Source organism: Halichoerus grypus, chromosome 3 (assembly GCF_964656455.1).
Source record: "Halichoerus grypus chromosome 3, mHalGry1.hap1.1, whole genome shotgun sequence".
NCBI classification, from domain to species: domain Eukaryota; kingdom Metazoa; phylum Chordata; class Mammalia; order Carnivora; family Phocidae; genus Halichoerus; species Halichoerus grypus.
The window spans coordinates 16235159-16261618 of NC_135714.1; the positions used below are offsets into that span (position 1 = coordinate 16235159).

The 26460-nt window shown below is 37.7% G+C and overlaps 1 protein-coding gene across 4 annotated transcripts in view; it reads right to left on the reverse strand.

Moving 5' to 3' along the window:
* Positions 1–670: 670 nt before the first annotated feature.
* KCNIP4 (potassium voltage-gated channel interacting protein 4) overlaps positions 671–26460 on the reverse strand; it is a 1107245-nt gene continuing 1081455 nt past the window's right edge. For all 4 annotated transcript variants that reach the window (XM_078068446.1, XM_078068444.1, XM_078068445.1 and 1 more), the window contains 4 exons: positions 7309–7416; positions 5317–5421; positions 3669–3731; positions 671–2163 (listed from right to left, as the gene is read on the reverse strand). In XM_078068446.1, coding sequence (XP_077924572.1) covers positions 2116–2163; positions 3669–3731; positions 5317–5421; positions 7309–7416 — 324 coding nt within the window. In that variant the 3' untranslated portion in view covers positions 671–2115. The remainder of the gene's footprint in view (positions 2164–3668; positions 3732–5316; positions 5422–7308; positions 7417–26460) is intronic.

Below are 26460 nucleotides of genomic sequence, written 5' to 3' on the forward strand. Positions count from 1 at the left end.
AATTTAATTTAAAAAGCTTTTAAAACCTACTTTACTGTTCTCAGTGATGACATTATAGAAGCTGAACCTGGATCATTCTACAAGAGAGAGGAATAGAGTGAGAAAGAGGAAACAGGAATAAGATTTTCCATCCTATGGGCAAGAAGGGAGGCCATAGGGACGTGAGTAGTCACACCAAATCCAAAGCAGACATACTTTTGGAGGGATGGAGATCAGCGGTCACTCTTTTATTTGGGGGAACAGCCATATTATATATATCTCAGCACCACTGAAGAACACCTTCCTTGCTCCATCCCTCAAATATGTGGAATGACCTCTTTGTAATTCTCATTTCAGATACAGTCTCACAGCTGGAATTTAAAAGAGTACAAGTAATTTCTGAACAATCATAATTGCAGAAATGCCTGTGCGTCCCTCAGAGTTCTTGTCCTTCCTGGCCCTCCTATCTGGGATATTCTTTTCTTAGGTCTCTACTCACCTGTCACATCCTCAGATCCTATTAGCTAAAATGTGTGCCTGCCCACGGGCCTTGCTTTTACTTTTCTTCATTGTACTTAGCACCACCCTAAGGCAAAGATACGTACAATCCTACAATGCCGTAAGAAAAACAATATTTTTAATCTAGTACTTATAAAATTTGTTGGAATAAATACCTATAACATAGACAGTAGAGTTATAAACATTTTATTTGCTTTTATTTTTTCTTTTTGAAATACAAAATGCACATTGAGTTTACACAAACACGCGATGGCAAATTTCAGTGTACATGTATTGTACTACTCTTAATTTCTACACTGGTGATAGCAGGGCAGCTTTCAACATCCTATCTCTACACCAGAATAGATACCTGATTTATTGTTGCAAAGACAGTTGCAAATTTCCTCCTACTGTAGCCTCTTGGTCTTTATGAGATTTCTGCAAAACAGGGAGGGTGTGTGTATCCTTAGTAGTGTTGTGGCAACTTTACAATTTTGGCTTATGATCATTAAAAAGAATCTGAATTATTGGAGTTTTATGATGAGCAAAATCATAATACAGTCCAGATGAATTGCTTGGCATTTATTTTCATTTTCAGTGAGGTTTTGGTATGGTAGTTCTTGATAGAATGGACTCACTGATGGTTTTAAAGTGAATTCTGCTTGCTCTTTGTTCCCTGTAGGCATTGGGGTAGTCCAGGTCTCTTTGGCCCTGAATGGCATGTAAAAGAAAGGTACCTTGAAGGAATCAAGGGAAAGGGGGCGGAATAGGTCTTCAATGCTGTTAGGAATTACTTGGCATTAAGTATTACCATGTACTGGAGGGCAGATATCTTGACCCTTTGCATATGCCTATAAACATCTTTGCTTTCTTCCACACCTTCTTGGACTCCCACTTCATGACACAATAGAAAACAGTCAATCTGTAGAATTGGACAAATCCAAAATTATATACATCATGTAGGCCTTGGCTGTAATATGTATTATGAAAAATTAAGAAATGCTTATTAAATAAGCTTTATTAGGCATATGCTGACATCTGGTGATGAACTAATTTGTTTCATGTTATAAAAAATGCCAGATAAATGAGTATCTTTAACAGAAGGTGGCAAATCCATAGAAACTGGGACTGTGTGTTTGTTTTTTTAATTATAGTAATCTTGTTTTGTTTACTTAGTGTATAAATGGAATTACAGCATACAAACATGAAAATTAATTTCTGGAAATTAAATGCAGATGCCAATATTTTAGAAAACCATTTAAAATCCTGGGGCTGAATACATCCAGTTGAGTAGCAAAAAACACTGATATTTTAAAATTACTGATAATGTGAAAGCTCAATAATCCCATGGCTAAAGAATCAATAAAACTATATGCCAGATTCTATTACTTTTGAATAGTCACAGGGTATGAAATGACTTAGAACATCCCATGAACTCAGTGGCATTATGAAAAGGATGCAAATTTGTAACTGGAAAACTCAGATCTTTTGGGGATTGCTTTATATTAAAACAAAGCTTGTTTGCATAATATGCCTCAGTGTAAAGCTGAGCAATCTATGCTAAGAGTGGTAGCTCCAACTTTAAGTGTGGTAGAGTAGTTCACATTTGTCTGTTTGATTGAGGATGCATTTGACAAGTTAAATCACATTTTCAAAGAGCTGCATGGAGCGCATTATGTTTTCATCCTGTAAGGGAGAAACACAGTGGGATTAAATTAAGTATCTCTGTAAGGGAAGGGACACTGTTTTTTGCCTCTAAGTACTGCACCACTGCTTAGGCCAAAAGCTCGAATACTAAGTGTTTGCAAATATAAATATCATCCTATCCATTTTCCATATAGATAAGTATGGAGAGCCCATTTTACATTTTGTTGAGTCTGCAGGTTTAAATATTTCATTTGAATCTTACTTGATGTTAATAGAAAATATTTCTCAAATTGGAATGGCAGAATGAAAACTAGAGAGGCGCCGAGGGTAAGACCAAAAATAAGTGAGCAAATGCAAATTTTGGCATTCCAGGTAGATCGCGGGCCAAGTCACAGAGACTTGTACATGTAGGAGGAAACAGGGTTTGTGTGTGAGCTAAGAGGCAACTCCATTGAGGATTAGAGGTTGGGGCTTGGGAGACATGTCTATAGTCCTTTCACCTCTCTCTTTGCGTCTCTTAGGGCTAAATCTGTAGGGCCTTCAGGAGCCTTTAAAAACGCCAGAGAGGGGATTGTTTGAGAGCCACCTTGGGCCAGTGGCTGTGTTCAATTTAGCGTATTCCTTAGAAACAAGGGGACAGACTTTGAGCATTATAGAGGCACTTGGAGATTGTGAATGGCACTTGGTGAGCTGTTTATAGTAATGGTAAATAGTAGCTAAACTTGTGCTGACTTCTGGTGCTAGAAGCCAAGGAACAGCATCAGCAGGTTGATGTCACCAAGTTAACGCTCTTAAAGACCACCACATCGAAATAGGAGTTTAGAAGCAAGCAGGCACCAAGAAAGGGAAAGTACATCAATTTGAAAATAAAGAGAAAAGCTATAGTATCAACAAACCTCATTGTCTCTACATTTATCTTAAGTATTTATTCTTAATTGTGGCTCTACCCAGGCATCAAATCAAATAGTTTTAGGTAAGCTAAAACTGGTCTCCCACCAGATAACGGAAAACCATTTGGATTTCTCCTCTGAATTTTCCACTCTTTATTTTTTATGACCGAAGACCTTTACTGGTTCAACCGAAAAGCCATTTCTGGTGCTCATACGTTAAAACAGTATGTTTCCTTCAGAAATTGAATGCAAACTTTGCCTGTGATGTATACTTTGCTGTACTGGAATTCTAAATCTATAGAGATAATATGTTATATGCTCAGTCTGGGCAAAGAGCAATTCAAATCTCACATATGTTTTAACCCTCAGTGATGAATACTCTCTAATTAGGAAACAAAAATGCCGTGTATGTGTAACATTGGTATGTTTAGGGCTTTCTACGTGGCTCTCCTCAAGGTAGGCACTCTATAAATGTTAATTAATTGAATTATAAATTGATGTCTGTTTTCAGAGTGGTAGGCTTCTCTTAGCTGTGTACAAGTGGTAAGCTTAGGTCAGCGTTGTGCTTTGCTCAGTTCATGGTGGCTAGCTGACTCTACTTAGTCTGACTATTATGAAAGCAAAAGGGACAGTTTATTTACTACCATTACTTACTTTTTGGCAGCTTTCAATGAATTCATCAATGGTAACAACTCCATCTTTATTTTTGTCCATTTTCTGTTCAGGAAGAAAAGAACAAAAAACTTCATTCGGAGTTCTCCCTTGGTACCCTCCTTTGATAACCTCCCTTGATACCCTCACAGCTGAAGCTGATGAAGAGTCCACCTGCCTGTTTTACAGGGAGGATCTGCTTCAGAGCACAAGCTAGTCCTTTCTTAGTGATAAGAATCTTATGGCCGGGCGCCTGGGTGGCTCAGTTGGTTAAGCAACTGCCTTCAGCTCAGGTCATGATCCTGGAGTCCCTGGATCGAGTCCCGCATCGGGCTCCCTGCTCGGCAGGGAGTCTGCTTCTCCCTCTGACCCTCCCCCCTCTCATGTGCTCTCTCTCATTCTCTCTCTCTCAAATAAATAAATAAAATCTTAAAAAAAAAAAAAAAAAAAAAAAAAAGAATCTTATGGCCAATGTAGGGATCCGAAGGGGTACGTGCACCCCGATGTTTATAGCAGCAATGTCCACAATAGCCAAACTATGGAAAGAGCCAAGATGTCCATTGACAGATGAATGGATAAAGAAGATGTGATATATATACACAATGGAATATTATGCAGCCATCAAAAGGAATGAAATCTTGCCATTTGCAACAAGTGGATGGAACTGGAGGGTATTATGCTGAGCGAAATAAGTCAATCAGAGAAAGACATGTATCATATGATCTCACTGATACGAGGAATTCTTAATCTCAGGAAACAAACTGAGGGTTGCTGGAGTGGAGGGGGGTGGGAGGGATGGGGTGGCTGGGTGATAGACATTGGGAGGGTGTGTGCTATGGTGAGCACTGTGAATTGTGTAAGACTGTTGAATCACAGACCTGTACCTCTGAAACAAATAATACATTATATGTAAAAAAAGAAGATAGCAGGAAGGCAAAAATGAAGGGGGGGAATCAGAGGGGGAGATGAACCATGAGAGACTATGGACTCTGAGAAACAAACTGAGGGTTCTAGAGGGGAGGGAGGTGGGGGATGGGTTAGCCCGGTTATGGGTATTAAAGAGGGCACGTACTGCATGGAGCACTGGGTGTTATACGCAAACAATGAATCATGGAACACTACATCAAAAACTAATGATGTAATGTATGGTGATTAACATAACATAATAAAATAAAAGAATCATATGGCCAACTGCTGTTAGGCTGTTCCCTTTTCAGTAGAACGTGGTAGACCTCTAGAATCACTGCCCTAGATAAAATCTGGCCCTCTAGCTATGACAGTTCAGGCAGTTTGCGGACACTCTCAGAGTTTTGGTTTTCTCATCTGTAAATTGAGGCTAAAGAGTATTTATAACCATAAGGATTCTTTTGAGAATTTATTGAAAACAAACATAAAAACATGAAAAACACAGCAAATCCTTAGTGTTCTGTCTAGGATATAGTGAATGTTCAATAAGTGTAGTTATCAGTATTCTAATAAATTCAAAACCAAAATTACTAAATTAGTATGATGGTTAATATTCTATTGCTTTGTCCCTTCAGTAAAAGTGTTTTTTTTTCTTTTGCCTTTTTTTGAATTATCATGACACTTTGCAAGCATTAGGAAATTTACTCTTTTTCACTCCCTCTCTGACTTCTACTTGCATTCCTACCTGGAAAAATGTTTCGACGTGTTGTCTAGGAGCATCTTCCTTGAGGACAGGATATGTGCATTTACCCATCATATCGTATATTGCTTTCATTATATCAAGCATTTCCTGAAAAGTAAAAGGCACACACATGAGGCTGCATGTGCTGTATGAAGAAACCACTCTGACAGATTATTCCTACTCTATTTCAAAAATTTTTTATTATTCATTAACTGCCTTTTGGTTGTCCCAGAGGAGAAGCCAACAGTTTTGTGCCTTAAAAGCAGCAGGGTCAGAATGTAAGAATTAATTTTGATCTTGGTTTCAAAATGAAGTAAGTAAATTCCCACATATCCAAGATGATTGGAAAATTGCTCTGGTTTAATGTTTGGATTTCCATAGACTTCCTATAGACTGTCTTTGTTTTATTGAGTTATTATATATCTTATATGTTGATCATCAATTTCCTTTTACTGAGAATGAACTCCATATCAACAGCATTATACGAAAACTAACTGATAAATTTCAAAGCTTATTAGGATTTTCCTTGTTTTTTTCCTACTATAGCTTTAAGTGAAGAAATTGCACATGTAGGTTAGTCAAAATAGTATGGCTATATTTCATTGAAATTCCTTGGGAATTCCTTGAAATTTCATTAATTTTTTAACCAAAACAAAATCTAGTTTTTGACTTGTCATTTTCAATCTCAGTAAAAATAATATCTAATTATCCAAACATTCAGATTTATTACTTCACATTTGTTTCCTTCATATTGAAATTTCCATATAAAAGTCTAGATTAAGTTGATAATACAGATGTAATATACATTTACTTTATTCAATTCTCTTATTAATGATAAAGTAGTTTATAGCGTATAAGTCATAGGTAAAACATTTTAAGATGTTTTGAGTTTAGCTAAGTAGCAAGAAGTTTGACTTCAGAATTCATGAAATGTGTTATGTGTAAGACCAGCATGTTTGTGTTAAACATAGAGATAGAAAGGGATGGAAGGGCCAAGAGGTACCTAATATTTCCAAGGCATCCGGGTACTAAATATTTACTGTAGTACTGTACACCAGTTACAAGAGGCACTAGCTATTCAGGATATATGCAATATGCATAAACACTTAATATTCATGAGGTCTTCAGCCATCCATTGGTGTGAAACATTCTGGACCTATGTATCTTCCACTCAAAAAACCCAAAACCTATGGCCTTTGATCAGGCTAATTGTCACACTATACCTGTGGTCAGGTGTACTTTCTATGTCTCTCATCGAGTAAGGTCAGGTCAGTAACCCTGGGTACCTTTTGTTTGAGGGTCCTCATGCTCAAAACTCAAACTTCCGGAAAAGAAAGTGAGTCAGGGAGAAGGGACATATGAACATTGAGGATCCCCCAGGATTCATGTAATGTCTTTCAACCCCATTTGGACCCTATCCTAAATTTGTTAACTTACCCCGTCCCTTTTCCCTTCTCACGGTGTTTTATACTGGTTTAATAAACCATTTGATATGAGCTTCTTAATTTGGTCTGTGGGCCTTTTTTCTTGCATAGCCTGCCTGGCAGTGTTTGGGGGCCCCACCACTCCCATCAGGTCACGTTCTACACAATACAGGTCATTGCAGTCTCTGCAATTTTAAAATTGTATTTCTTTCCACATTATATTAGAAGAAAAAAAGGTCACAGGCCAAATATTCAAGCATGATTTGTATACATTTTCTTCCTGATTCCAACCATAGGCTTTATCCAATTTACAGTATTTATTTGAATGCCATTAGGAAACAGGGGTACAATCCTTATGTGTTTTATATTTACTTTGAAGATAGATGTACCATAAATTATTCCTAGCCATTGCAAGTTTTTTATTAGAGTATTTCACTACCACCACCACATAAAATACTTCAGATTTCTTAAAAATGCAATTTTCAAATTAATAGTTTCAATTGTTTAACATCTAAAGTTAGAAAAATGGAAAGAGTCCAAAGGAGAGTTGTGTTGGTGAGGCATTTCTTACTTCTTTAGTGATGTAGCCATCTTTATTTATGTCATACAAATTAAATGCCCAGTTGAGTTTTTCTTGAACTGTCCCTCGGAGCAAAATGGAAAGACCCTTGATGAAATCCTAAAAAGAAATAAAAGTATAATTTGATACAACATTTCTAAAAAAAATAAAACACCAACTATGATAAAAGTCTCTCTCAAACGATGGAAGCAAGGGTTACAACCTTCTGGGTTTTTGAACCATTATTTAGTGAGATAATGTGTTCTTGGTCCTCTGTTTCTTAGAGTTCTCTGTGGGCATAAACCACTCCTTAGCTTTGACATTCTCATCTTTGACTTGGGAACTGTGACTTAAATCACCTGTGGAACTGGAAATGCTATGAGGACAGACACCCAAACAGCAAGATGGATGCTCTAAGTGGTATTGGCTTTCTACCACAACTGCACACAATTTCTTTTACTGAAAAGAATCTGATAACACTATCTTAAGAAATACAAGCACATACATAGCATACTTCCCATGAAAAAGATCTGCTAACAAGAAATATGGTCTGTCTTTAAGATATGGGCCAACTGTAACTGTTACTTAGAAATCAAGTTATAACACACATGGGGCAGTGGTGAAGAGCCTGGAGTTTGCAGCCAGACTGCCTGACCTCAAATTCCAGTTACGTCACTTGACAGCTTTGTGTCCTCTGACCATTTAACCTCCTTTTGCTTCAATCTGCATATCTGTAGAATGGGGATAATAATACTTACTTCTTAAAAGTTTTTGAGAGGATTAAAAGAGTTAAGCTATAACAATGTCTAGCAAGGGCATTGGTTATGTGTTTGCCAAGTAAACGAAGCCCTTAGCCAGTATCATGGTTAGGCTGGTTTGATTGAACTTGATCAAATTCCTATATATTTGTTGTCTTGTGGAGCAGAGATACCATCACAATGTGGTAATTCTGAGCTCACGCAGATCCGATAATCCACTGGTAGATGGGAACGGAAGAGCCCAAGGGCATGCAGAAGTGGCTTTCTGGGTGAATTTGCTTTTTCTCTCTGCATTTCTACATTCCATCATTTTATAGCTGTTTTCCTGTCCCAGTTTTCTTAATTTTAATGTTTTCTTTTTTTTACTTTGAAAAGTAGGTAATATTCACATAGTTCAAAATTAAAAATATGTAAGATGTTTGGTGAAAAATCTTCTGTTCCTGGACCCCAGCTACCCTTTCTTTCTCCCTGGGCAGCTGGCATAGAATTTTTGTGCATATACAAGTATAAGGCATATTTATTTATATATATTCCATATCCTTTTGCACAAATAGTCTGACAGGCTGTTCTGAAATCCCCCCCCCCCACTTAACAATCTTAGAAATAATTCCAATCTTTTTCACATAATGTGTATGAATGCACCATAGTTTATTTAACCACTCTCCATTGATGAGTATTGAAAGATTTCCAACCTTATTAAAAACAATGTTACGAAGAGTGACCTTATATGTACATAATTCATACTTGAACAAAAATATCTGTAGAATAAATGCTTAGACATGGGATTTCTGGGTTAAAGGATTTGAACATTTGTAAACTTTAGAGTTATTTCCAACTTGTGTTCCAAACTCCCCTCTCAAAATCTATATATGAGAATTTTTTATGTATAAGATTATAGCTTGTCAATACTATATAGTATCAAACTTTTATGTTTTCCAATTTCATGGGAAGCTATTTCTTTCTCAAATTACTTATATTTGTATCTTAAATAAATTTTCAAATGTCTCGATTTATAGAAACTCTCCACATATTAGTGAAATTATCCTTTGTCTGGGATATGTCTTCCAGTGTTGTTTCCCAGTTTGTCATTTCTTTTGATATTTCTTATATTGATTTTTGCAAAGTAGGTATTTTTTTATTCTTATATTCTAGAATTTGTCAGTCTTTTAATTTATGTCTTTTGGTTTATGTCATATTGAAAAGGCTTCCCCCATTTGAAGTTATAGAAAGATACTCCCATGCTTTTTACTACTACTTCATAAGTTTACTTTGATACATTCAAATCCTTATTCCATTTGGAATTTATCCACTGTTTTTAGATAATTATCTGGTTTCACACTATTATTTGTTACCCATTGTTGTGAGATGCAAGATTTATCATATCCTTAAATCTTTTATATATTTGTTTATATTTCTGAAATTTCTATTTTATTTCATTAGTAAATCTGTTTATCCACCTCTACTACATCGGCCCAAATATGAAAGCGGCTGTTAGGGCTATTTCCTCCTGGTCAATCTTTTTTTTCCAGCTATTTTCTCTTGCTTTAATACTGCACATGACTTTTGGAGGGTTTGAGGTAAATTTACAGATCAGCTTTGGCAGAATTGACAACTGCATGTTGGTGAGTCTTCCTAATCAAGACTATGAGAGACCTTGCCCTTGTCCAAATCATTTTTGTCACTGAACCTATTTATCAGTGTTCTCCTGGCTACTGTAATAAATTACCACAACTTTAGTGACTCAAAATAATACATGTTTATTATCTTAACAGTTCTTCAGGTCAGAAGTCTGAAATGAGTTTCACTGGGCTGGAATCAAAATGGGGGAGCACAGGGGATGTAGAGGGAGAGTTTGCTCCCTTGCTTTCTTGAGCTTTTAGAGGCCACTTGCATTGTTTGGCTTGTGACCTCTTCCTCCATCTTCAGAGCACAACACTCTAGTCTCTGCTCCCTTTGTCATATCTTTCTTTTCTTACCCTGATCTTCCTGTTCCCTCTTACAAGGACCCCTGTGATTACATTAAACCCACTTAGGTAATCCAGGATGATCTCCCCATCTCAAGATCCTTAATCACACCCACAAAGCTCCTTTTACCATGTAAGGTAACATATTCACAAGTTCCAGAAATTAGGATGTAGACACTTGGTGGGCTATTATTCAGCATACCAAACTCTGGTATGTTTTAGACCTTTTTGGTTTTTTTTCCAAGTTGTTCTTACATGTTTCTTAGTATTATTTATTTCTAGGTATGTTAATCCTTTTGTGCTGTTTTAAATGAGGTATTTTTTTCTATTACATGTTCCAAATTACTTTTGTTTGTATATACAAAAGCTATTGATTTCTCTATAATAATTGTGTATGCTGCCAACTGAGTGTTTCTGTTGTATATGATAGTTTTTCAATTGATTCTCCTGGGTTTTTCATGGATGCAATCATATTAGCTGCAAATGGAGTTAGTTTTACCTCTTCTTTCTAATTTTTATATTTTTAATTACTTTCTTTTTTTCTAAATGTAGTGAATAATATATCCAAGACAATATTATATAATAACAATAATAATAGCCATCCTTACTTTGTTACTGAATTTAATAAGACTGTTTCTAGTGTTTCTACTTTAAGCATGATACTGACTTTAATCATGCTAAGAAGGTGTACAGTTATCATTTTATTAAAAAAAATTTATCAAGAATAACCATTTAAATACCCATCACCAGGCTAACCCATTCCCCCAACCCCCTCCCCTCTAGAACCCTCAGTTTATTTCTCAGAGTCCATGGTCTCTCATGGTTTGTCTCCCCCTCTGATCCCCCCTTCCTTTTTCCCTTCCTACTATCTTTTATTTTTTTTAACATATAATGTATTATTTGTTTCAGAGAGGGCACGTATTGAATGGAGCACTGGGTGTTATATGCAAACAATGAATCATGGAACACTACATCAAAAACTAATGATGTAATGTATGGTGATTAACATAACATAATAAAATTTAAAAAAAAAGAATAACCATTGACTTTCTTGCCGAAATGGAAAAGCTGATCTTCAAATTCATATGGAATTGCACAGGGCCCCAAATAGCCAAAACAATATGGAAAAAAAAAAGCAAAGTTAGAGAGCTCAAACTCCAATCTCAAAACTCACTACAAATCTACAATGTAGCACTTGCATAAGAATAGACATATAGACCAGTGCAGTAACCTTGCAAATCTGGAAATAAACATCTGTGACCATTGATTTTCAACAAGGGTGCCAAGACCATGCAATGGGGAAAGAGTCATGTTTTCAACAAATGGTGCTGTGACAATCAGATAACCATACCCTACTTCCCATCTTTATTCAGGGTAAAATGTAAAGTGAGAGAAAAAGAGAATTCAAGAGAAGGCCACAAAGGATTACAGTATTTGGTAGGCAGAGAGAAAAGAGCCCGGCAAGGGATCTTGAAAATAAATTGCTAAGGAAGTATGAGAGGTCAAGTGAGGAGTTCATTTTCCTAGAAAAGGATGGTTCATGGTGATACAAGATGCTGCTGGAGAATGAAAAATGTTCATTGGGTCAACAAAATGGAGGTCACCAATGAGTGATGCGAGAACTTTCCGAGGAGTAGAAGAAGCAAACAATGACAGAGATTAGAAGAAAACTCATGACTCTTGGCTGGCCACGATGATAGAGAGCCGGCTATATCTGAAGAGGAATATGGGAATACAGGAGAGATTTTTGAAGATGAGCACTTTGATTACTGGACGGAACTCTCTATGAAGAGATTACTAAAGATGTGTGTGAGAGAGAAGGAGGGAGTGCAAGAGATGGGCTGATTGTTCTGGGACCCAAGTGCAGGTAGAGGGTTGAGCTCTGGAGGGAGGAGGTGCATTTCCTCAGTTAACACAGAAGAAGGGGAACATGCTGTGGATGCCAGCAGCTGATTAGAGCAAGAGGATGAGTGAGTCCCCACCTGACAGCTTCAATGGATGTCATCTGCTTGGGAGTGACAGATATAGCAGAAAGGGCAAGAATCGAAGGTTTAAGTAAATAAGGAGGCAGCCATGGTACTAGACAGGTGACTTGTGCAAATTATGAGAAGGTGGACATCCCTCAAAATACTTCATGCTATCTCCTGGAAAGTTGTTGTAATATATATAAATCTGAAATATATAACATACTATAATCAAGAGTTAATGTGCAATGCACAACTGGTAAACTATAAGCTTTGGCTTATTAGAAGCTACAAAATAGTCACTGCCGAGTATGGGAAGGTAGGCTTCTCAGAGAAAGATTGCTGAGGCCAGATGAGGTTGATGACTATCAATATAAACCTTATCCATTGCTTCAAATCACTAAGTAATAGTTATGTGCTCTTAGTTGAAAAGGGGGACTGGATACAAAGTCTTTGAAGACATGCTTAGAGCATTGGTTCTCAAAATTTAGCTTGCCACATAATCATCTGGAGGGCTTGCTAGAACACAGCTTGCTGGGCTCCACCCTCAGGATTCCTGATTCATTAGGTCTAGGTTGGGGTGCAAGAATATATAATCCTAACATATTCCAAAGGGATACTGATACTGTTGATTCAGGAATCACACTTTGAGAACACCTGGCCTACAGAAATCATCAATGGCATTGACCCTATCACCAAATGGAGCAGACGAGCATCAGTGAAAAGCACTTTTAAAGTCACATATGGATTTTTGTTGGTTGCCTTCCTACTAAGCCCCCACTAATTTCCACTTGGTGCTTCATCCAATTCAGAAGTGCTCTCCACCTCTAGCTTTAGTGATGGAGCTGTGACCTGAGCAAAGTCAAGAGGCTCATATTATCCCTTTGGTCAAGGCAATTGGATCTGGGTTGGCATACAACTGAACTCAGTCCACGTCTGCTCGACATGAACAGTCAAGCTTGGAGCCAAGGAGCGGCTGGCATTTTTTGTGACTACGGGAGAGCCCACCCTTAGTTGTAGCCATCCTTATCTCTGGACTTTTTCTTTCTGTGAGCCAATAAAGTCATCACATTGTTTTTGTTAGTATGTGATTTTCTATTATTTGTAAACAAAAATATCCTGATTTACAAGCTGACAGCTGATTCACATCTTCCTCTTAAGTACTATGTATCCCGAAACTACTTACATTAAAAGATGGCTGTGGACCTTGAGCACCCCTCTACCTTGTGATATACCATCTTGCAGGATGATATCAATAAACAGTTATTTCAAAAGAAGAATGATTCCTTACTTGTGGAAAAGAAAAATGAGAAACTCAGTGTGTTTTATGTGGTTTTTGCTCCACGCTTTTCTGAATGGTAACTGAAATCTATTGAGTAGGAGACACAATGCTTAAAAAAAAAAAAAGAAAAAGAAAACAATTCTCGGAGTACTTTGCATAATTACCTTTTATCTGTGAAAAAAGCTTGCATCTGTTCCCTAATGCACAAAAATGATCGGTACTGAATTGTGGTTTCCATTCTCTTATGATCGAAGCAAAAGAAGGAAAAAGGCATAAAGATTTGACTTTATAATATCCCAGCCTTGTTCAGTTGTGAGCTTTTTGGTATCTATCAAATTTTTGCTTCGTGCCTTAGTTCTGGTTGCTATGACAGGGACATTAGTCTTCCTCTGTCAGAGGAGGTCATCAAGAGGACATGACCATTGCTTGACCCACAAGCTGGCCCAGGCAATCCAAGGCTCTTACCCCTTCCCTGTCCTTGGAATGTATGGTCTGCCCACCCTTTCTGGACAAGGAGCCACTTCAAGGATGTACTCTTGAGAAAGTAAGGTCTTGCTGAGACCATCTGGACTGTATATGTGACTGAATCCCATTAAGGCCTCCATAAAATTTTTTAAGGTTCTGGTGGGCAGTACAGAGATTTACTTGTCTTGGAGTCGCCCACGACAAGCCTCATAGGTAAGTTCCCTTACTAATTACACCTGCCACCTACCATTCTGGAGTGGCCTCTTTCTTCAGTCTCTCTTCGCTGTCTGGGTGCAGGGGGCCAGTTTGGAATTTCACCAGAGGAACTACTGAGGTTGAAAACAAACATCCTGCCTCCCTACCTGCCACTCAAAGAGCAATATGGCTTATAATCATGTGTTTAGGGTATTTGCAATAAATAGTCCTGTTTATAGTTGGGAAAACAACATTAAGTGACTTACCAAAGGTTAAAAATGTTAACTAGCTAGTTAGTGACAGATTCGGTATGGAAAATCATACACGTGTTTGGTATATTTCTAATTTTATGCTTGCTTATGTATTTTCATGAAATTTTTAAAGGTTGTTTATTTTCTCTGGTATGACCTCCTGTGATTGGAATTAAGCTTCCACAGTAGTTGAGCCACTTTTTGAAGTATTTGAAAGACACAATTTCAGGTACTATCTGAAGTTTGCATCAGGCATCAATCTGTCTAAAAAGTAATAAGTAAATTTTCTAAGATTTGTGGCCTGATTTTGTCATGCAGAAGGGATAATGTACTTACCTCATTTGATATATAATATTGTCTATTTAGCTAATTTAGCATCTTAAAAGGTGATGACAGACACGTTAAGTTAGAGGAAAGTTCTTTGGTTCGATCTCACTAGAGGCCATTAAACATTAATAAACTTTTAAACAAAAATGAATATAAATACATAACAAATGTATACATAAATATGCTTGATTTACGTAAAAAATTATAGAAAACTATACTGAAGAAAATTGCAATCACACATAATCCTATCACTTATGCAAAATGAACATTTCCATTTTTATGCATAGCATATTTATAGTAAAGGTCATGTATGTATATATAATAATGTATATTTCACTTAAAATTACAAGCATTTTCCCACATCACTGAAAATTCATTGTGACATCATTTAAATTACTACATATTAGGTTGAACCCTATGAAATTGCTGATTTTTTTTTTAAGTGGGCTCCACACCCAGCATGGAGCCCAACATTGGGCTTGAATTCACAATCCTGAGATTCAAAACCTGGGCTGAGATCAAGAGTCAGATGCTCAACCAACAGGGTCACCCAGGAGTCCCAAATTGCTGACTTTTTTTTATCATATTTGCAAGAATATTAATTTCATATGGTTTAATCTAATGATACTATCACAGTGGTTTTTGAACACTTTGGACCCCAAACCACAATTACATATTAAATGGCAACCTAGAACATACACAAACACACACAATGTACACCAGAAAGTAATTATTTCCATTTCTCTTCTATTAATTTTTTAAACATTCTTATCATTAATCTCTAAATTAATTTTACCACGTATTAATGATTGTAATTTGGAGTTTGAAACACTGCTTTGTCATATGGATATACTGTGATTTACTTAACCATACTTTCTATTGGTGGCTATGTAAATAAATTAAAATTTTTCTTTATTATAAATGATGCTGTGTAAACATTGTTCCCTATTTCCCATCATTTTGACTTGTTTCCTTAGGAAAGGAGTATAAGTCCTGGGTCCTGGGAGCACTGAAATTTAATAGCAATAATGACTACAGTTTATGGATGTGTGTGGGCCCCTGTGTTAGGCAATTTCTGTGCGTTATTTCATGTCAGCCTCATGCAACCATAGGGAGTAGGTATTGCAGTCTTTATATTGTAGAGAGATGCTCAGAGGAAACAAGTGACCAAGCCAAGGCATAGTCAGTGAGCAGGGAGCTAAAAATCAAACCCAGACCTCTGACTCAAAGCCCAGGCCTCATTTTGACTAGAATTGAATCAATGGGCTGTGGTTATACACAACAGTATGATATAAACACAGGCCATATCTCTTCTCTTGCTACTATAGGACAGAATTGTGGGGTGATGTGAAATAATGACTCATAGTGATTTGCAGTTCATCTACTTCCTAATAACATTTGTAGAAAATTAGGAATGCCAGGAATTCATAATTCTTGCTATAAAATTAATTCATAAATGCATTATAAAATAGCCTTCGCTTCTTAAAAAAAATGTGTGTCAGTATGCAAATATATGTGTGACCATGAAAGCTGTAAGAAGATCAGCTAAGAAGCCCAAGAGTTACATGTCCAGGAACACTGAGACTGAGAGAGATCAATTCTCTGAGACTGACCAGATGTCAGCCAGGGTTAACATTAACTGAGCATTTTCTATGTGCCATGAAACTTTCAAAACTCTTTAAATCCATCATTTAATCATACAACAATTTTGTGATGTATCTATCATGATTATTTCCAATTTACATTGAAAAAATTCAAGCACAGAGGGAATGAGGAACCTGCCCAGGCGTCAGAGCTAGAAGTGGTAGTATCTAGATTTGAACCCTGTGTCTGACTGAGAAGCATGTGTTCTTTTAGATGAGAAGAGACTTCTGGAGCTTCCACAGAGGCTGGATGTTAAAGTTGGAGATTAATTCAGGACTGGGGCAGGGAAGACAAAAGATGAGCCTGAAGCATCTTGTAATGCCAGAAAATAAGGGTCTGATGAAAGAAACACAGCAAAAGAGAAGAAACAACCACAATGATAGGAGAATGTTGAAGGGACACAGGAGTTGACTGAAACATCTCCCAATTGCCAAACTGTAACAATTTGTGCAACAAAATAAATAGGGTTATATTGGATTACAACTCAAAAGACAAAATAAATCTCCATTAGTCCATACTGATATAAATGACTTCTTGAATAAATTCATCAATGGAGAAGACACAAATATCCCAGGCAGAAGAATTCCAAGTAAATTATGTAAATTATATTCTACTCTCAAGGAGGTGGAACGTAACTCCCCCAGCCTAAAGTGTGGGCTGTGCATAATAACTTTCTTCCAGAGTATGGTTTGGAAAGAGGGGAAAAAGAGTTAACTCTACAGTAGAGGAATAACCAACCCTACTTCAACCAGGTGACCAACGTAGAAGTCAACAATGTTGATAAAATGTACTCTTGCTTTTATGTGATAAAATATGGCACTTTAATTCTTTGGGCTTTCTCCCCAGAACATACATCCCTGACCTAATTATGAGAAAAAAAAAATCAAGCAAATCTGATATTCTACAAAACACCTGACCCATACTCCTCAAAACTCACAAGGTCATCACAAACAAGGAATATCTGAAGAACTGTCACATCCAAGAGGAGCCTAAGGAGATCTAGTGGCTAAATTTAATATGGTATCCTACATAGGATGGACAAAAAAAGGACATTAGGAAAGAGTTAAGATAATCTGAAGAAAGCATGGACTTTAGTGGATAATGCATCAATATTAGTTCATTACTTGTAGCAAGTATTCCATTTTAATGTGATACTAATAATAGGGAAACTGGAGGAGAGGTATGTGAGAACTGTCTGTACTATCTTCGCAATTTTTCTGTAAAGGTATATCTGGTCTAAAATTTTAAAAAAAACTTATTTAAAAAATGAATTTTAAAAAACAAATCTGGGGGCGCCTGGGTGGCTCAGTCGTTAAGCGTCTGCCTTCGGCTCAGGTCATGATCCCAGGGTCCTGGGATTGAGCCCCGCATCGGGCTCCCTGCTCAGCGGGAAGCCTGCTCCTCCCTCTCCCACTCCCCCTGCTTGTGTTCCCTCTCTCGCTGTGTCTCTCTCTGTCAAATAAATAAAATCTTTAAAAAAAAAAAACAAAAAACAAATCTGACCTGTGGTCTGTCAGATATTTATTGTATGCTTTTCTTGTCTGTCTTGTAATAATCTGCTGTTACCCCACATTGTAGCATGTGCTATGAGAGGTTTAAAGGACTTGCCCTTAGGGCCTACAGGAAATGGCAAGCAAATGCAGGAGGAACTGAGTACCCCCATGGCAAGACTAGGCAAGAGCACAGGGAAGAAGCAGGCCAGAATGATGGACGACAAGCAAAAACCAGGACACATGTGGCCTGGTCAGATTCCCTGGGAATCAACAAAAAGGTATGGATGGGGCCCAGGGCAACAGACCCAACTGTGAAAACAGTTGGATTCTATGAAAATGGGAGACTGTAAGCTCCATGAAGACAAAGATTTGTGTCTTTTGTTCACTGTTGTGTCCCCAGCCAGCACTTTGAAGAGTGTTTGGCACATAGTCATGCTCAATAAGTATTTGTTAGATGCATAAATGAAATGAGAAGACTTCTGAACCTACCTTTCACTTTCCTTTCAATAGCTCCCTGCAATGGGCACTAGACAAGAACAGAATTATGTGTACAGGTTGTGTAAGTGTGTGTGTTTGTGTTAAGAGATATAAGAAGGATAAACCCTAATGATTAATAAATGTGATAAAATCAGAATTTTATACTTATTGGTAACATTGCCTAAATAATTTCCACTGGTATCTGACATCTCAAAAGAAAATAGCTATTTATTTTTTTAAAGATTGTATTTATTTTGAGAGAGAGAGAGCACACAACTGGTGGGGTAGGAGAGGGAGAGGGACAAGCAGACTCTGGCAGAGAGTCTGATGTGGGGCTCAATCTCAAGACCCTGAGATCATGACTTGAACCAAAATCAAGAGTTTGGTGCTCAACCAACAGAACCACCCAGGCGCCCTGAATTAGCTATTTAATTTGATAAAATGATTCATCCTAGAAAGAAAGTTTTGCCATAACCATAAATGATATTTGGGAGAAAAACATTTTTTTCTTATCACTGTGAATGACGACGAGATTACTTTTTTGATTTATAACGTCTCCAGGCAGTGCCACTCCCATTTCATTCAGTATGAATTGGATTGTCAGTGAATGGTGTTTTCTTGAAGCTTTGAACCCTAGCTCTGATGTCACCTGTAGGAAGCAAGTATAGCTATTCCAGAATGTTATTTTAAGTCAGCCTCAATAATTCAAGTAAACTTGCCATTCGGGACCTGCTCAGAGGTATGCATTGCCCTGATGGTGATAATGTTTGGCAGATGGTAATTGTTGAAATGGTGGTAAAGGTTCAGAGTTGATCGTGTAGCCAACAATTGTGTCAGTAACCAGTGATTTTTGTGGATGGGATGGATTGAATGCGAATTGTGAAAGTTGGTGATAATATTCAGTAATCAGATCATAGAATGCCATCTTAGATGTCATCTAGCAAACACTGTGGCTCAAGCCCTCAGGAGGAGGCAATCTATTGTAATGGTTAAGAATGGGGTTTGGAAAACTATGGTCTGGGGAGCCAAACAGGGCTCATATTGTTTTGTAGACAAAGTTTTATTGGAACACAGCAATGCCCATTTACTTAGGATTTGTGTGTGGCTACACAGCAGAATTGAGTAGATACAATAGAGACTGTAGAGCCCACAAAGCCAAAATATTTACTATTTGGCTCTGAATGGAGAAGTTTGATGATCTCTGGTTAAAACCATAGGTTTTAGAGACTTAGGCAGAGCTGCGGTTCAATCCTGGTTCGTAAATTTGAGTGCCAAACTCATTAGTGCCAAAACTTGAAGTGAACTGACATAAAACTATTTTTAATCTATTTCTAATTATCTATATATTTATCTATCTATCTACCTATCTACCTATCTATCCATCCATCATCTATCAGTCTACGTATGATGTATCATCATCTATCATCTATCTATCATCTAATCTGCCTCTATCATATTAATCAGAGGACACTAACAGCTGTACCAACACTTTCAAATCTTAGTCACTTGGCACCATATAAACTTACTTCACATACAGTGAAATGGGGAGAGTGCTCTGTTCCATGCAGTCATTCAGAGATCTGGGCTCCTTCCACTTTGTTGCAGGGCCAACTGAAATATGTGAGCTCATAGTCCCCACAGATAGGAAGAGAGAAGAAGGAGATGTGGTCACTTCTACTCACATCTCATTGGTAAATCTCAGTCATGGCTCCACCTAACTGCAGGAGAGGCTGGGATTATGGCCTATTCATGAGATCACCGAGCAGAGCACATGGACATTGGTCATCAATAGCAGTCCCTGCCATGTTTATCGTGTATCATATTTCACTGCATGAATATTACACATTTGATTATAGCATGCTGCGGACGCTACCAGAGACATTAAATAATATGGACTAGTGTGTGCAGGGTATTACTTGTCTAAATCTGCAGGGCTGTGAATGACAAAACTCAGCTGGCTCTGAGAATTTCAGATGAGGGGCTGGGGATCTATATACATCTCTCAGGCAGGATAACAGTTGGTAAGAGATGCATTCTGGTGCCAGACTGCCTGAGTTTGAATCCTGGCCCTCCTACTTTCTAGCTGTGTGACCTTGGGCAGGTTGCTAAACCTGTCCATGATTCCCTTTCTTCATTTGCTAAAAAGGAGTTAATAATGGTACCTGTGAAGATGAACTAAGCTAGTATATATAATGCACTCAGCACAACTGCCTGACTCATGAGTTCAAATGAGTTCTAAACAAGAGTCAGTTATTATTACTGTGTATAGCTAATACTATTTTTAAACACTTAGTATTAGTGACTGACACACAGGAAGTACTTATTATATGGTGAGATGCAGAATTATATTTCATACCATCGTGGACAGAGCGATCATGTAGCCGTTGAATGAATATGTTCAATGATAGAAGATTACTGTTTAACAAGATGGCCAATGTTGTTATTAATTGGCTTTGTTAGAAAAATGTCCCGTGTAATAACTACTTTGGTAACACCTTATAAATATCAAGCATGTATTTGGTGCCAGGCACTGAGCCAAGCCCTTTACTGATATTAGTACATTTTCAGTCTTACATTCCCTGTAAAGTAGCTTTGCTTGCTGATATTTTACAGAGATGAAAACACTAAGGGGCCTAAAGAGTTTAAATTCTCAGCCCGGGGTCTCACAGCCACTGAATGGCAAGGAGGGGATTAGGCCCAGCCACGGGCTAGATTCAGGTACCACCTCACTCCCTTGTCTTATTCACTCTGCCCTTTTGGGTTTAAGCAAATTAAGTAGAAAACTTCCTTTTCTCTTTATTGTAGAATCAGAATGGTCTCTGCTATACCTCCCAGAATGCTACTGTTACTCAAAATATGTTCATTGCCTAATCATTTCTGTTTTCTAGAGGTTTTCCAGGTAGCTAATTGATTTTAGAAATTATTAGCTAATACCATACGATCCAGCAATTGCACTACTGGGTATTTACCCCAAAGATACAAATGTAGGAATCTGAAGGGGTACATGCACCCCAATGTTTATAGCAGCAATGTCCACAATAGCCAAACTGTGGAAAGAGCCAAGATGTCCATCGACAGATGAATGGATAAAGAAGATGTGGTATATATATACAATGGAATATCATGCAGCCATCAAAAGGAATGAGATCTTGCCATTTGCGACGACGTGGATGGAACTGGAGGGTGTTATACTGAGCAAAATAAGTCAATCAGAGAAAGACATGTATCATATGACCTCACTGATATGAGGAATTCTTAATCTCAGGAAACAAACTGAGGGTTGCTGGAGTGGTGGGGGGTGGGAGGGATGGGGTGGCTGGATGATAGAAATTGGGGAGGGTATGTGCTATGGTGAGCGCTGTGAATTGTGCAAGACTGTTGAATCACAGATCTGTACCTCTGAAACAAATAATGCAATATATGTTAAGAAAAAAAAAAGAAGACAGCAGGAGGGGAAGAATGAAGGAGGGGAAATCGGAGGGGGAGATGAACCATGAGAGACGATGGACTCTGAAAAACAAACTGAGGGTTCTAGAGGGGAGGGGGGTGGGAGGATGGGTTAGCCTGGTGATGGGTATTAAAGAGGGCACATTCTGCATGGAGCACTGGGTGTTATGCACAAATAATGAATTATGGAACAAAAACTAATGATGTAATGTATGGTGATTAACATAACAATAAAAATTAAAAATAAATAAATAAAGTCAAAAAGAAAAAAAAAGAAATTATTAGCTAATTATTTTAGAAAAACAGTTACAATAGCCTAGTGTTAAATTTGATTTTGATTTAACATTTATTAATTCAGCCATTAGTTTGCTTTTAAAGGAAAAGACATATTACCAACATGCTTATAATACATGGTCATTACAACTAACTTTCCAAATTATAATCAACGTTCATCACAATTACCAGCATTTTACATAAATATTGTAATGGCAATGTTATGCATGGTCCCATATCATTAACACCAGACTAAATTTACATGTTGAAATTAGATACAATGTGCTATAGGTAACTGATGGGACATTTCTGATACAAAAGTAATTTCAAGTAATGAAATCATTAGTATTTTTTACCCTACTCGATTTTTGCAAACTAGCTATGAAAGATTTCATTAGGTGAACTGGAACCATTGACTTCGATGTTATTGCTACATTAAGGCTGTGCTGGAATTAATCTTGGTTGGTGAAATGCAGCAAACGCTAACACCAGATTATCATGGGGTGATCCTAAACTGCCATCAATGGAAGAAATGTTACAGATGCTACCTGTGATGCTCCCACATGTCCCCCATTGCTACTGCCATATCCAGGACAAACCCAACTGCCCTCGCCTTCACCACTGCAGGCTTCTTGGTCTACTGGACCTTTGACTCGGTATTGCCGGCTTCTACTCTTCTCTCTGCAGTGCTATTTCTTGGTTAAGTTAAAAGAGATGGCATGTTGAGCTTCCTGGCCTGGAGTCTTTATTTTAGGTGCACTCAGTTGCAGGAGCACCTAGTACATGCGTGGAGACACTTTGCTGCCCTGGGAACTCTGCCTCCTGGGGCCACTGACTGAGTGATAGCTCAGAAGGTGGTGCTTTCTTCTCTTATCCTGATTCAACGAAGCCCCTGCTCCCAGATAGCTGGCAATGTCTACTTGGACTTCCCCCCTTCTAAACATGGCAAATTCTGTTGAAATATAAGTCTATCAATTTAATTTTAATATCTCTTAAACTTGTCTCCTCCTTCTCATCACCAATGCCTCAATTGTAGTTTGGCTTAAGTTAGCTCCTTTCAGCATTCTTGGAATACAGAGCTACTAAATGAACTTCTTGTTTCTAGGAACATGGTCCTGATCCCATGACTTCCCTGCTGAAAATTCCTCAAGGACTACTCACTTCCCACAAGAGAATCCAGCCTCCTTAGCATCCTGCCTCAGACAGGTCAGGAGCTGGCCTCTGCCTCCTCATCTAGTCTTCCTTGTTGGCCTTTTCCCTTTGTATTCTAACTTCTAGGTGATTTACAAATGCTTTCTCTTCATTCCCAGGCTTCTGCCTCTGACTCACTCCCCACTGCTTCTCATCCTGAGCTCTTACTCTCTTAACTAGCTCGTGCTTGTCCTTCACACCTAGTTAATCAAATCCATGGGCAGGCTTCCTTCATACAGCCTTATAAGTACCTTTCCTTATTGATCCCATTTCATCATCTGCCCTTTATCATGGCACTCACTGAAATTTCTGCTTACATGTAACATGCACCTTCCCCTACTCCCCAAAAGTGTACCACCCCCAATTACCTTGTCTCCATGATATATATTAAAAACTCTGCGTCCAATTCCAATGTAGTGTGTGTGCATGTGTGTGTAATTGCCCCACACCACCAAGCAATTCTCTAACACCAGCTGGGTGTCCTACAATTTAACTTAGCTCTGACCTTTTCACAGCTCTGACCAGATCCCACAGGTGAAGGTCTCAGGCCTACAAGACTGCCCTTCCCCAATTCAAATGCCAATTGCAAGTCCAGGTTGTCACCTGTGCTTCTGAATGATGGGGTTTTGAAAAGACAAACAAAATTGACAAACTCTTAGCTAGACTAAGAAAAAAAGAGAAAAGACTCAAATTAATAAAACAATCAGAAATGAAAGAGGAAACATTGCAACTGGTGCCACAGAAATCAAAAGAATCATGAGACTACTATGAATAATTCTACTCCAATGGACTGAATAGCCTAGAAAAAAAAAAATGGATAAATTCCTAGAAACATACAACTTACCAAGACTGAATCATAAAGTCTGAACAGACCCATAATGAGGAGATTGAATCAGTAATCAAAAATCTCTCAACAAAAAAAGCCCAGGACCACGCGGCTTCACTGGTAAATTCTGCCAAACATTTAAAGAACTAATACCAATCCTTTTCAAACTCTTTCAAACAATTGCAGAGGAAGGAATATTTCCAAACTCATTTATGAGGTTAGCAATACCCTGCAACCAAAACCAGATGAAGGTATCACAAGAAAAGAAAACTACAGGCTAATATTCTTGATAAATATACATCCAAAATCCTCAACAAAATTCCAACAAATTCTAACAGCCCATTAAAAGGATCATACAACATGACCAAGTAATCTTTATCCCCCTGATGGAAAGATGGTTCAACATATACAAATCAATTAATGTGATATCCCACATTAACAGAATAAAGAAGAAAATCACATGATCATCTCAATAGATGCAGAAAAAACATTTGACAAAGTTGAACGTTCTTTCATGATAAAAACTCTCAACAAACTAATAGAAGGAAAGCATCTTCACATAATGAAGGCCATATATGACAAGCCCACAGCTGACAACATGCTCAATGATGAAAAACTGAAAGCTTTCCCTCTGGGATCAGGAGAAAGGCAAGGACACCCAATATTGCCACTTCTATTCAACAGAGTACTGGAAGTCGTAGCTAGAGAAATTAGGTAAGAAAAATAAATCAGATGACATGATATTATACATAGAAAATCCTAACAATTACACCAAAAAACTGCTAGAACTAATAAACAAATTCAGTAAAGTTGCAAGATACAAAATCACATACAAAAATTACTGTGTTTCTATATATCAACAATGAATTATCTGAGAAGGAAGATAGGAAAACGTTCCCATTTACAATAGCACCAAAAAGAATAGAATAAAAAACTTAGGAATAAACTTAACTAAGGAGGTGAAAAACTTGCATACTAAAAACTGTGAAACACTGATGAAAGAAATTAAAGAAGACACAAACAAATGGAAAGTTCATGAGTTGGAAGGCTTAATATTGTTAAAATATTCATACTACTCAAAGCTATCTGCAGATTCACTACAACCCTATCAAAATCCCAAGTGGTATTTTTTACAGATAGAAAAAATTCATATGGAACCACAAAAGACCACAAATATCCAAATCAATACTTAAGAAAGAACAGGGCTAGAGGCATCACAATTCCTGACTTCAAAGTATATTACAAAGTTATTATAGTAATCAAAACACTACGGTACTGGCATGGAGACAGACATATAGATCAATGGTACAGAATAGGAAGCTCAGAAGTATATCCATGCGCATATGGTCAACTGATCTTTGACAAGGGTGTCAAGAATACACAATGGGGAAAGGGAAAGGATAGTCTCTTCAACAAATGGTTTTAGGAAAACTGGATACCCACACTCAAAAGATTGAAATTCCATCCTTACCTTATCCCATACACAATTATCAATTCAACATGGATTAAAGACTTAAACATAAGACCTGAAACTGTAAAGCTCCTAAAAGTAAACCTGGGGGAAAAACTTCGTGATATTGGTCTTGTCAATGATTTCATGATAGGACTCCAAAAGCACAGGCAACAGAGTAAATAAACAGGTGCTAAACTAAAAAACTTCTGAGCAGCAAAGGAAACAATCAGTGGAGTGAAAAAGCAACCTACAAAATGGGAGAAAATATTTGGAAACCATGTATCTGATAAAGGGTTATCTCAAAAATATATAAGAAATTCCTTCATCTCAATAGTAAATATCTAACAACTCACCAAAAAATGAACTGAGGACTAGAATATACATTACTCTGAATATATCCAAATGGCGAGCAGGTATATGAAAAAATGCTCAACATCCCCAATCATCAGGGAAGTACAAATAAAAACCACAATGAGATAGCACCTCACACCCATCAGGATGGCTATTAACAAACAAATGAAAGATAAGAAGTGTTGAGGATAGGGGTGCCTGGGTGGCGTCTGCCTTTGGCTCAGGTCATGATCCTGGGGTCCTGGGATCAAGCCCCTCATCGAGCTCCCTGCTCCGGGAAGCCTGCTTCTCCCTCGCCTACTCCCCCTGCTTGTGTTCCCTCTCTTGCTGTCTCTCTCTCTGTCAAATAAATAAATAAAATCTTTATAAAAAAAAGAAAGTGTTGAGGATGTGAGTAAATTGGAACACTTGCACACTGTCGATGGGAATCATAACTGTGTAACCACTATACAGAAAACAGTATGGAGGTCCTCAAAAAATTAAAAATAAAAATACCATGAATCCTACTTCTGGATAATTATCCAAAAGTATTTGAAATCAAGATCTCAAAGAGATATTAGACTCCCATATTCATTGCCGCTCTATTCACAACAGCTACCCTGCAATATGCAACAACATGGATGAACCTGAGGACATGCTGAGCCATCAGAGAGAGACAAATACTGCATGATTCCACCTACATGAGGTATCTAAAATAGACAAATTCCTAGAGTCAAGGAGTGGAATGGTGGTTGTGGGGGGCTGGGGCAGGGAGAAATGGGCAGTGACTAATGGGCGTAAAGTTTCAGTTAAGCAAAAGGAAT